This window comes from Thermobia domestica, chromosome 14 (genome assembly GCF_964235325.1).
Source record: "Thermobia domestica chromosome 14, izTheDome1.hap1.1, whole genome shotgun sequence".
Taxonomy (NCBI): domain Eukaryota; kingdom Metazoa; phylum Arthropoda; class Insecta; order Zygentoma; family Lepismatidae; genus Thermobia; species Thermobia domestica.
The window spans coordinates 149,567,129-149,580,884 of record NC_137467.1 but is presented as its reverse complement, the minus strand read 5'-3'; the positions used below and the strand labels follow the sequence as shown (position 1 = coordinate 149,580,884).

Below are 13,756 nucleotides of genomic sequence, written 5' to 3'. Positions count from 1 at the left end.
TCTACGCCAGAGTCCGCCATCGTGAAAGCCGTCTGGTGGGCTAAGCCCAAGTATGAGATACCAAATAAACCGTAAAACCAAGAACAATAGCAGCGTCGTCAATAGGTAAGACCAGTTAGGTGTGTTAGCCTCCGTGGAGGCTTAAATCAACTCGACGGTTGTTTCCTTGAACCTCAAGAAGGCAAGTAATCCAACCGTATTTAGAAGCTCGCGATTCAACCAATGGGATGGAAATACTAGTGACTTGCTTATTTTTCTCCGCCAGCAACGGATACCCTATTTTTTTTACCTGGTTAGAGATTCCAGGTGGCCAGTTCGCCGTACCTGGGTGTAGTGTATCGTACTTATAATATATGACAATGTTTGATTGATGAGTGTTTAGAATATATTGTTTACACTAGACAGGAACAGCAAATTATGTGCCTTTGAAGAACAACACTTAAGTCAAAACTCAACTAGAAAATCGAATCTGCAGGAGACTTAAAAACCATTGGCTAAAATTTATTGCTGCTCTTAAAAATATATAAGGTTCTAATGCGCTGCCGTCTATTGGCAATTTTTATACTAAATGAACAGATCAAGAGTATAGGAAATTACTACTAAAACCAACAGAAAGGTGGTGAAAGATTTCGATTTCTCTCTGGAAATATTTAAGTAATTAAACTTGCTACATAACCAGTAAATTCCCAGAAGGAAGAGGATTATCTTTGAATGGGCACACGTTTTTAATCGTGGACATTGTCGCATATAATTGTGCTGTATTTTGCAAGATAAGTATTCAAAGGAAACGACTGCAAAACACCCAGAATACGCCAGATTTTATAGCTATGGCGTCAGGTCTGAATTAATCGTTGAACAAAATAATCACGTGATTAGAGCATCAAGGAAAAGGGGCAGCACAAATTTTCCATAGCCAAATTTACCATGATCCATAAGTCATATGCAGTGGAGGCAGTGGCGTAGCACGGTTTTGTGGGCCCCCCTGCAAAGTATAGAGAAGGGGCCCTAGTTGTAAAGCCGATAGAAGTAAGATTGAAGTTTTACTTCTTTAAATCTTTATTCATCGCAAGACTTCGGGGCCCCCTACACCTCGGGCCCCCCCGCAATGCGGGGGTTGCGGGGGCAGCTGCTACGCCACTGAGTGGAGGCGTTTGGACGTTGAGGGGGGGGGGACAAGACATGATCTGTATACTTGTATATCAATTTTAGTTTTAACGTTGTTTTTAACACTGTTTGACGAATGTTTGTATAACTAACAGGATATTATATTTTTCAGTTAAAATACTGTACACCGTATTTCATATTTTATTAATTAAGTTGACAAGAGTAACGTAGGTAGGTACTAGTTTCCTGTAGTACTCTTAAACAACGAAGGTGTAAGAATAGGTTTGATTCCTTGCACATTAACATCTTAAAATTCTGTCTGGAAAATTGTTTGATCAAATTATTTAATAACAAATTTACAAAATAATTAAATAAATAGAATAATATTAATCACAGTAATGAATAATGACACTTTAGAAATTGTCGATTATTGTGCATTTAAAGAATAACTTGTGGAAGACCTTTCTTTTTTTTAAATATTCTCTCAATTAGTTTCAAAGCGGCTGACTAACATATCGAGCTTTGTAAAAATAAATAAAAGTACGCTCGAATAGGTAATTTTTGGGCCACCCACACATCTATGGTATCACTGTTTATTTCCCCATATTTCGGTAACCAAGAGGTGTAGCGAGATGTGGTTTTCGATTATCTAGTATTTGTGACGTTATTTGAAACATTTCGTAGACAAATGTTTCAAAATATTTAAAAATTCATAAATTAGGTTCCCCATGGTACCCCCGAACCCCATTGGGGTATCTACCAACTTATGCATAATAATACATTTTCAATTGTTGTTAAGCCTCAATAAGTAGATTTTCGAAAGTCATCGTTGTTCTACCCGAAACTCAAAAGTCCAGACCCGACCATATTTGGATTTCGCTCTAGAAATATTAAGGTAACTAAAGTTTCCACGTAAGCAGTAAATACACAGAAGTAGGATTATTTTATACTGGGCACACGATTTCAGAAAATACATGTCTCACCACGTATCAGAAGACACATTTGTGCAAACATATTTAAGTTCACAATATTTTCAAGACACTCACTTAGTTTTATAATTTTGCATCTAATATTACCACACACGATTTTTCTTCCTACCTATTTCTCGCAATTTCATCCGTTAATTCAAATGTTAGAGAAGTCCGAGCACCTCTTCAGAAATTCAGGTGAGAGACAGGAGACAGACCGACGTCTATTACTAACGATGGTTCGGGGTGTATTGATAGTACTTTATCTCTATTTCTACATAATTTCTTTATTACTTTAGAAACTGTTCCTTTTGATCATTTGTAAATTAGGACATTGCTACTTTTTAGTGCAAATAAAAATGGAACATAAAATATCATATTATTAGTTGTATAAAGTACTGTCAACAAATTTAATTTTTTAAACTTCCAAATTATTTAAAACCTAGAAGTAAATAATAATAAATGAAAATAAAATAAAGAATAATAATATTTGGAATTTGGAAGATAAAGTAAAGAAATGGAAATAAATTCCGAATACGCGACAAAACGTACTAGCGACAAAACGTACCACCGACAAAACGTACCACTTACCCTGAGGGCTGCTTGTGAAGGGTTTTCTAAAAACACTTTAAATAATGACAAGCGACAAAACGTACTACTTGACTGGAGGGCTAGTTGCGAAGAGTCTTCCAATCAGCCATCAAATAATGACAGGCGACAAAACGTACCACTTAATAGGACAGCATATAAGTATATATATATCGGCCAAAATAAGGTTAAAAGTTGAACAGATTGGTGGTGAGAAAAGTACCGATGCAAGACCAAGACTAAGACTAACGCTAAGACTAAGACCATGCCTGCAAGATTCTCGCCAGACCAAGACCAGCAAGAATTATGCATATGCAATATTTGAATATTTGCTGATTTCCATCACACTTTATTCAGGCTTTCGACCAGAGATGGATAGGCATTATTAGAGGGGCGCGGGCGCTTTCTCCCACAAGAGCCACAAGCATCTCAATGTCACAAATCAAGTTGCACAGTTTTCTTTCTACAGCAAGTCAATAGTATTAACAATTGACATTTAAAACCTGATATTCTTTCATCAGTATATTATTCTGAATTGTTCAAAATATTATATGAAGTTCAAGGAGAACGTATACTATATTACAAAATTAGCAGATGTTTTAGTGTACTAGTTTTTGATGCTACTGTATCTATCACTTTTGCATTCGAAATATTTTTTAATAAATCTTTTTCAATAGACATCAACATAAATGTTTTCAAATGTTCCTGAGACATGGTTACTCGTTAGCCTATTTTTAATGTATTTCAGTTTATTTCAGTTTTGAAAAATTTCTTTCACATGTTACCTGAGTTACGGGCAAAGTCAATAAAAATTTGTATGCTGGAAACCTGGATAAGTATTACTGCAAAATTTACAATTCTGCAAAATTAAAAAACAGCACATTGGACAATTTTGCAACACGTTTTGCATTCACTTTCCTTGTAAACAAATGTATTTTCTCCTAATTCTGAATCACTTGCACCATCAGCACAGTCATTTTTTCTCGGTTGTGCTCGTCATCAAGACTGACTTTCAAGGATATCCACGTCCTTCGAAAGTCCAAGAGAATACAATTATAGTATCCTTGGAAACTTCTTTACTGAAGTTTTTCAGAAAATATGTAAGTTTATCGAAAGGCACGTCTGGAAGTTCTATTACTTGGTTGAAGTGTCTAGGATCCAAATAATCTATAAAGTACATTGCTTCTTGAATCTTGAAGAAATACTCGAAACTACCATGTCCAATATTGTGTTGAATGCGTCGATGCAGTACCTGGTCATTGGATAGAAGCAGCTTCATCTTCATATTCACAGGAATATATTTGTCCATCTCTGAAGGTGAATTGTCGCCAGGTCAATAGAAAAAAAAAGAAATCACGTTGTAAGTCTTCAAATTTCTTATTGGTCCACTCTGCAAAGCTTAATGCTGCATTCTTAATGGATTCAAAATCATCCCTCTACAGTTTCACTTGGAACAGAGTAGTCTGCACCATCCGATAGGACTAGACTAGCAGCACCCTCTATTTGGAGATAGTTTGACAGAGAGGTCGTCACTTGAAATATCTTAAGGAACATTTGTGCTGTCCGAGTTGTTTTGAACTTGAAAAGATCTTTTATATATCCTTTCGCTTTACACCTAGCTTTTGGTTTGATATTTTCTGTAGAAGCAATTTTCTTAATTATTATGGTCAACTCTATATTGAATTGAATTGAATTTTTCTTTATTTCAGCGGGCGAGGTTCAGCCGGAGGCTGCTCTGCCACCTAACCCTTGTCATCATTACAAAGAAAAGAAAGAAAAAAAAATAAAGACACAAATAAGATACAAGATACAAATAACAACATAACATGATACATTCAATAATACTAATGATAAATAAAACACTCAGTAAATGTAAATGAAAAAAAAAAACTATACTCATACTGCTAGTCCAATTTCAGTCCAATTTCAAACTGTAGTAAACCTGTCATGTGTGCCAATGCTTTGTTTCTGATCTCTAAATAATAATGTTTGGAGTGATGATTTAAATAAATTATACGGTTTGTCAGTGATTGACTTTGGTAGGGAGTTCCAGATTCTTACTGCCGAGATTGAAAATGCCTTCTCTGTAATTTTTAAAGAATGCCGGGGCATATTCAGCTTATTACTTCCTCGGGTATTGTAACGGTGAATTTCTGATCTACATGTTAATTTATGATGCAAGTAGGGTGGTGCTTTATGTGAATTTATTTTGTATAGTAAACAACAGTATCGGAGATATCGTCTTCGGGACATGGTTAGGATATTGTTTTCATTAAGTACCGGCAGAATATGCTGAGACTTCCTGTAATTGAGAGAGAAGCGTATAGAGTAATTCTGTATTTTCTGAATTGCTCTAGTATTTTGAGTGGAGAGAGAGCTACCATATATTGAATCGCAGTAATCGAACAGAGGCAAAATCAGAGTGTTAACAAGATATAGTCTTGTTTCTTGCGATAAATAGCTTTTCAATTTATAAAGCTGTCGTAAGATGCGCTTAGCTTTAATACACTGTTCAGAAATGTGTTTATTCCAGCTAAGCCCTTGGTCTATTATTAAGCCTAGATCTTTTACAAAGGGAGAAAATGGAATACTGGAATTCGCTACAGTTACTTTTAGGTCATCAGGGTTGATTTTGCTCAACTGATGTGATGTTCCCAATACAGTGAAAACACATTTTAATGGATTAAGTAAAAGACCATTCTTAAGGCACCAGTTCCTAACAGCTGAAAGATCCGTATTAAGTAACTCTATTGTGTCCATAATATTTTCAGGCGTACTACTGATGAAGATCTGGGTATCATCCGCATAGAAGTGAACTGATGAATGTTTTATGACTGTAGAAAGATCTGCTGAAAAGAGTGAAAATAATAGGGGACCTAATATTGAACCTTGCGGAACTCCTGCCTTTATCAAGGATGGGGTAGATACCTGAGTCTTTTCTCCTCTTAATATTACTTGTTGCTGTCTACAAGAGAGATAGCTGTGGAACCATTTAATAACTGATTCCGAGAAGTTGTAATATTTCATTTTGGCCAGTAGGAGTTCATGATTTACTAGATCAAAAGCCTTCGAAAGATCCAACAAGACCAAAACTGTTACCATTGAATTTTCTATTGAATTCAAAATTGAATCTGTAATTTCTAAAAGGGCTGTGGTTGTGCTATGTTCTTTACGGAAGCCGGATTGAGTAACAGGCAATATTTCATTTTTATTGATAAAAGTTGTTAATTGCTGAAATGCTACCTTTTCTAGTACTTTGGAGATAATTGGAAGTATACTGATGGGACGAAGCTCATCAAGCGACTGTACAACTGTCTTCTTGGGCAGTGGAACCACCTTCGCTCGCTTCCACAGTTCTGGAAAACAACCTTGAGTTAATGAGTAATTTACTATGTGAGTAAGTGGAGTTAAAATAAACGGAACAGACAGTCGGAGCATTTTTCCTGTTATTCCATCAAATGCACATGTGTTTGATTTAATACTGTGTATCGCAGTTTTAACTTCTGTTTCGTTTACAGTGTGAAACTTAAACGTTTCAATATTGCTATTTAGTTTACGCGATGAAAGCCAATGCGTTTGTTGATCAAGTACTTGAGTGCTTGTCTCAGACATTTTATAGACACTTGTGAAATGTGAATTTATAGCTTCAATGTCATTTACCTCATCTGGAAGAATCAAGCATGAATCGCTTTTACCTACACCAAGATCACGCAAAGTTTTCCAAATGTTACGTACATCATTAGTAGATCTCATACGATCAGAAAAATACGCAGTCTTTTCTTGTCGCACAACAGTAGTTGTGAAGTTACGCAAACGTCTGTAATCCTCCCAATGCAACTGATTCTTCGTTCTTTTATATTTTCTGTAAGCACGGTCACGCAACTTCATTAAAAGTTTTGTGTTACTTGAAATGAAGGGAAGAGTGTTCTTAGATAGCCTTTTCGTTTTGAGCGGTGCATGGTTATCAAAAATGTCAAGTATAGAGTTTTGTAAAAATTCAACTTTATTATCTATTGTTTCCATTTGAATAATATCATCCCAGTTGTAATTTTGTGCATCATGATAAAACGATTCGGTATTAAATGAAGCGTAAGTACGACACTGAATTACTCTACTGGGAGTTTTGGATATTGTATGAAGCTTGAGAGTGACGTGAATTACGCTGTGGTCTGATGTTCCAATGGGTGGACTAACTCCAAACGAGTGTACCTGTTCCGGGTTGTCAGTAATAATTAAATCTAGCAAAGATTCGGTAGTTTCAGTGACTCTCGTGGGTTCATTTATTAACTGTGTGAAACCTAATATGTTAATAATAGATTTCAAGTAAATAGTTTCTTGTTTATCTGGACAGAGTTGATCGCAATTGAAATCACCAACAACGAATATTTGGTCGACTTGTGGATATAGTTCCAATACGGCATCTTCGATCGCTGACAATTCTCTATATGGTATGCTGGGAGATCTGTATACAGCAGTAATACCAATTGACAAATGGTTTACATTAACAACAAGATTTAATATTTCTATATCTTGATAAACATCGTTAGATTGAAAGTCAACAACTTTCACTTTAATATGTTTTAAGTAGTAAATCAGCATGCCTCCACCCCTCCCTTTGTCACTGCGAATGACTGAATATCCTGGAATCTCAATTTGCCTTGTACTTATAGAATCGTCCAACCATGTTTCCGATATAATCAAAATGGAACATTTTGTGGAGACAGCGAGTAGCCGTACTTCGTCAATTTTAGGAAAAAGAGAACGGACATTTGCATGCATAATCTTAAAATTTGACGAAGCAGCAGATTGAGTAAGGATCTGAAATCCCACATTGTTTATGTTTGTACTACCCATATTCAAATACAAAGATTATAATTAAAATGTATGTAAAAAACACCATTAAAGCAGTAATTGAGCCCTGACGAAACCGAAAGGCTACACTGACACACATGACATGATGACTGCCTTTTCTACCGATAAACATAAAATAAAATACCATAAAACATAGATGACTAAACTTACAGTAAAGAAGAAATAACAGTATGGGAAAAAATTGCCTTATAAATGCAGTTCTAACATAGGCGTTTTTGTATTTATCACTTAACGCACACTTAATAAAACAGTGCTTAAAATTTAGCATTTTCATCGTATTGTTAAGTTGTTAACTTCATCGTGTCCAGTTGAGATTTGTAACGTGATGAGTAACTAACTTACAACATTGGTACAAGTACCCTTGTACAAGTTCAACTTCTATATCCACTAATATATTATAAATTTGTCGACTCACGGTACACAGATAACAAAAGAGCAAAATTGATTTCGACTTACCATAGTTGTCCTTTAAAGTATAAAATATATTTCTAACATAGAACAGAACAGATAACTGTAACATAAATACACTTTTGCACTACCTGCAAGTTACACACTTTTGCACTACACACAAGGTCATCATTCATACACTGTAGAGTGCAAACTTTACAGCTCCTGTAATTGAGAAGCGTTCGTAACGTAGTTCTTTTTGCCATTGATGATGACAACAATTTTTCCGTCCCTTGTATACACATTCTTAGGGTCAAACTTCTTAAGTGCCTTTTGCAGTAGTTGCAATCGTGAACTACATAAATCTTCTCTTATTACAATTCCAGAGTTCTTTAGCTTCCGTTTCTGATTAAACACTTCAGCCCGTGAGCGATAACTAACAAATTTAACAATAATTGGCCGTGTACTACCAGGCTTCTTCTGTCCTACTCTATGAGAACGGCAAATGTCCCTTGTACTTAAATTTACGCCCAGTCTCTTTTCAAAGATTTCCAGTGCAAGGTTGTCTGTGTTTTCATTTATCTTCTCAGGTACACCGAAGATCCTTAAGCTGTTTCTACGCTGATATTGTTCTAACTCATCTATATTTTCCTGCAGATCACTTATTTTCTTGTCTCTTTGTACCAACTCTTTCCGTAAGTCCTCAATCACTTCACTATTGAAATTTAGCGTTTCTTCCAAACGTTCTATCACAACACGCGTTACAGATTCAATTATTGAATCAACGATTAGCTTCATGACTTCAGGTGTCTGCACAGTACGTTTCACTTCATCACATATATCCTTCATAATTTCTGACCTACTTGAAGCTGCAGCCGGTGACTTCAGTCCATTGTTTCTGCTGTTATAACGAGTGTTGTTAGCCATTTTGCACAGTAATTCTATTAAACTGATTATAATTACAAAGATTATATGTTCTGTGTGTTTCTTCTTGATTAAAACACTGACTAATTGTATTCACGCTACATTATATGCGAATATATGAATATAAATTATATGATTTTACTGGAGACGATGATATCAAACTTTCACTACGCCGCCATCTTACTCAACAACACTATATAGAAAGCACTGTCTGGGTTCGAAAAATGATTAAGCTTTTTCTGAAAAACAGTGTGTTTTCTACCATCGCCTTTGTTAACATTTGGTCTTCCAAATGTCCATTCGTTGATAAGACTCACGCATAAATATCGCACTGTCATTCAGCAAAACAATGACATAGAATCAATGCAATTTTTTGTCAGATCACATATGACATGATTGAGTATTTGAGCTTAACACCACACGTGTAACTGAGTTTCTTAGTGGTTAAGCAGTTAGCGTATGCGTCTTTGTCGTGGGAGATCTGGGTTCCATTCCTAGCGGGATCTCATGTGCTTCGGATTTCCCGTAAATCAGTATGTCCCGTCTCATATAGCCTCGCTGCTAAAAGGGCCGTTAAACTCAAAATCAACTGAATCATACGTGTAACTGATCATAGGTGAATTGAAAAAATCCGAATATTGTCCTTGCATGTTACTTGAGCCATCGGTTGAATTTCCAATACACTTCTTAATATCAAGGTTCAACTTCTGCAGAATTTCCAGCAGTAAACCGCAAGGACACTGGCCTGTGGTAGATATGCATTTTACAATGACAACAATACTTTGTTTAACAACCATTTTAACAACATACCGTAAAACAACAGAGCACTGGCCTGAAACTACTATATCTTGAGTAGTGTCTAATAGAACAGAAAATATTGAAGCTTGAGAGACTTCTTTCGAAATATCTTCTCTGATAAGTGTGTTGGTAGCATTCAAAACATAATTCACCGTGTTTAGTAAAAGTTATGCGACCACTATCCTGCTTACTTCCTCGTATATGACTCTTCTCGGTGACCTTATCTAAATTATTTTTAAACGGAAGATCAAATTTGCTTAAGAAAGGAATACTATCCAAAAAGTTTCCATGATCTATAGCTGTGTCTTTCAGTTTATAGGCTGCTACATTTCCTGTGCAATGAGTCTCTGCACTTTGACAACTCGATACATTACCTGTCTGTTCTTCTCAACCTTATACTGCCGTTGATTTACCTGTTCATAAGGAAGTAGTTTCTTAACATTATGTTCTCTTTTGTTAGATATGTAAGCACCCACATTGGTCAAATGTATTTGGGAAGACTCGTGGTCTCTTACTGACTGATAAACGTGTTTAATGTTGCGTTTGTTACGTACAGAACCTTTAAGAGAAGTTTGTTCTATCTGCGAACACGCTGAAAAAAAAATGCTTGAAGTGGTACGTTTTGTCGCGCATTAAATATCCGAAATGTTTCAATTAGTCCAAGACAGGTTGTAATTTATATAAGTGGTACGTTTTGTCGTGGAATAAATATCAGAAATGCTTTAATTAATCCATGACAGGTTGTCATTTATGACAGGTCGTCAAAAGTGGTACGTTTTGTCGCGAAAATTCAAGTGGTACGTTTTGTCGCTGGTACGTTTTGTCGGGACACCATAAATTCCTTCCCGGGAATTTATATGCCAGAGAAAAAAAACGGAAATATTCCCATTTCTTATATTCCTTCCGACCGGGAATATTCCCACTGCCCATCACTTAGCCGCCGCATGGCCGGGGGAACCGGGGCGTTTGCCCCAGGCGCCGCAACCAGGAGGGCACCGGGACGACAATCCAAAATTCAGGGAATTCAGATTATGATGATAAATGATTTTTAAAAAAATGTTAATTCAGATATCTTAATAATGTTCAGGCCACGGCGCCCAGTTATAGTGTCGTGTAGATATTTATCTAACATACACTATTATACATACATCATTATACATACACAAATATAAGTATTTTAACTATGCAAAGTTATTGCCTGAAAATAGTTTTGAACTTATTTTTGGACATACTAAATACATCTACTACATGAAATCTAATCATTTCGTTATATGAAGCACATTCTCTACAGAGGAGACTTACATAATATGTTAGTTCTTGCTTTTCTTCAATAGAATGTCCCAGTGTTTGCTGTTCTATTCTTATCTATTGGGACACGTAATAATACTTCTGAAAGTAATTCTGGACAGTCAATTTTACCGTTTAATAATTTATGTAAGAACAACAGATCAAACATCCACATCCTTTTTCTAATGTTTGAAAACAAAAATTCGTTACTAAGTCTTCATAGAGGACATACTTTGGAAAGAAATCGGTTTTCTTGTATAAAAACATTTAAAAAAATTAAACGGTATATTTTGTATTTCATCAGAGCATTTAGTGACATTTGGTGTCCAAATAGTACAACAATATTCCAATTTAGACCTCACATACAAATATAACCTTATAAACATTGATTCTTCTAGAAATCCTGCTCTATCCTATAAATAAAATCTAGGTTTCTATATGCACTACTCGTTATTTGGTCACCGTGTTGAGCAAAGATTAATTTGCTATCAAATATAACTCGTACATCTTCGATAGTATTTGGGGTAGACAAGGAAGTGCCACTTGTTGTATAGATAAAGTTAATTGGATTTTCTTTCCTCGTTGATTGAACTTACTTTGGAGTATAATTTGAGATTGCCGACAAAATGAAAAACTTGAAAAGTTTTAACCCTTTTGGGATCCGGGGTTTTTGGAGTATTTTTAAAACTTTCAGTCAAGCAGCTACTGCATCGTCACTATTTATCCAAGGATCATGGTTCATACCTCATTCTCTTCAGAATGAAGCCGGCTTTCAAATGGTACCACTTGCATGCTTATACCATATACCAGGAGAGGGAAAAATGATGTCAAATGGAAAATTTCGGAGGAATTTTTTTCACACTTTGAACCCTTCTGAAACGGCCCTGTGTGAACGTAGAGATCTAAAAAATCTGATAAATAGTACTTGGTATACTGAATGTGTGTGCTAAATATCAAATTTCTATCTTGAATACCAAGGGCGGGAGAAATTTTATCAAGAATTCCCACAATGCCCCAAATTACCGCAAAACACCATGATCTCAGTAAAAAATTTCCTGAGACATCTCTATTTACCCTAGGGCTATAATCCGCCAATCATTCTTTTCAGAATAGAACTGCCTTTCAGGCGGTAAAATTCACTTGTCTCCATCATGTATCTAAGGCGGGAAATTCCCCAAAAAATGGATTTTTGGTTAAATATCCCTTTTTTCACCTTTTAGCCCCTCTGGACCCCCCTGTTTTAACGAAGAAATCTAAAAAAATCTGTTAAATACTACTTGGTGGACTGAATGTTTGTGCACAATTTCAATATTCTAGGTGCGAAAATAAGCCCCCAAAAATATATATACCGACAATGTCCCATATTCCCCTATACAGAAGTATATTTTGATAAAAATTCGCTGACACATCCCTAATTACCCTAGGATTATAATTCGCCAATCATTCTCTTCAGAATAGAACTGCCTTTCAGATGGTATGACTCACGTGCCTCCATCATGTATCTAAGGCGGGAAAATCCAGAAAAAGGGATTTTTTGGTCTAAATATCCTTTTTTTCAACTTTTGCCCCTCTGGATTCCCCATGTTTTAACGCAGAAATCTGAAAAAATCTGTTAAATACTACTCGATGGACTGAATGTTTGTGCAAAATTTTAATCTTCTATTATTAAGATATCTGATCATTATTAAGATATCTGAATTAACATTTTTTTAAAAATCATTTATCATCATAATCTGAATTCCCTGAATTTTGGATTGTCGTCCCGTGACCCCCTGGTTGCGGCGGCTAAGTGATGGGCAGTGGGAATATTCCCGGTCGGAAGGAATATAAAAAATGGGAATATTCCCGGCTTTTTTCTCTGGCATATAAATTCCCGGGAAGGAATTTATTTTCATTTCTTTACTTTATCTTCCAAATTATGAGAACCATGTAACTAACTATTTTATTTTCATTTATTTCATTTACTTTTAGGTTTTAAATAATTTGGAGGTTTCAAAAATTAAATTTGTTGACAGTACTTTATACAACTAATAATATGATATTTTATGTTCCATTTTCATTTGCACTAAAAAGTAGCAATGTACTAATTTACAAATGATCAAAAGGAACAGTTTCTAAAGTAATAAAGAAATTATATAGAAATAGAGATAAAGTACTATCAATACGCCCCGAACCATCGCTTGTAATAGACGTCGGTCTGTCTTCTGTCTCTCAACTGAATTTCCGAAGAGGTGCTCGGACTTCTCTAACATTTGAATTAACGCATGGAACTGCAAGAGATAGGTAGGAACAAAGATCGTGTGTGGCAATATTAGATGCAAAATTATAAAACTAATTCAGTATCTGGCAAATATTGTGAAGATAAATATGTTTGCACCAATGTGTCTTCTGAGAAATTGTGAGACATGTATCTTCAGACAGTTACCAAACCTTTTTTTTTTTTTTTTTTATAACTAACTATCTCTGTGGCCTATGGAACACGGAGGTTCAGTGCCGCGTTCACAAAAGCTCTCTAATGACTTCTATCCTTAGCTAATTGGATCCAGTTTCTACTTTGTATTCCTATCTCTGCGAGATTCATTTTAATATTGTCCTCCCATCTGCACCTTGGTCTTCCTAGTGCTCGTTTTCCGATGAGTCGTCCAGTCAAGACTTTGAAAGCGTTTCTACTTTCTTCCATTCTAGCTACATGACCTGCCCACCTAAGCCTCCTAGACTTGACGAACCTAACAATGTTGGGTAAACTGTATAAACTATGTAGTTCCTCGTTATGAAGTTTCCGCCATTCCCCATTCCCGTTCCTCTTGGGTCCGAATATTCTTGTCAGG

The 13,756-nt window shown here is 35.7% G+C and overlaps 2 protein-coding genes across 2 annotated transcripts; both read right to left on the bottom strand.

Annotated features, from left to right (window-relative positions):
* Positions 1–531: 531 nt before the first annotated feature.
* Positions 532–7,514, bottom strand: LOC145670044 (uncharacterized). The gene is made up of 2 exons (XM_081738390.1): positions 5,271–7,514; positions 532–546 (listed from the first exon to the last, which is right to left on the bottom strand). Exons 1-2 carry the CDS (start codon positions 7,512–7,514, stop codon positions 532–534), a joined length of 2,259 nt encoding a protein of 752 aa, XP_081594516.1.
* Positions 7,515–8,135: 621 nt separating this feature from the next.
* Positions 8,136–8,846, bottom strand: LOC145670043 (uncharacterized). The gene has a single exon (XM_081738389.1). The coding sequence runs from the start codon at positions 8,844–8,846 to the stop codon at positions 8,136–8,138; it is 711 nt and encodes a 236-aa protein (XP_081594515.1).
* Between the last annotated feature and the right edge of the window lie 4,910 nt (positions 8,847–13,756).

Bases quoted from the DNA above. Each gene is read 5' to 3' on its own strand.
- LOC145670044 (XM_081738390.1), bottom strand. From the start codon at position 7,514: ATGGGTAGTACAAACATAAACAATGTGGGATTTCAGATCCTTACTCAA.
- LOC145670043 (XM_081738389.1), bottom strand. From the start codon at position 8,846: ATGGCTAACAACACTCGTTATAACAGCAGAAACAATGGACTGAAGTCA.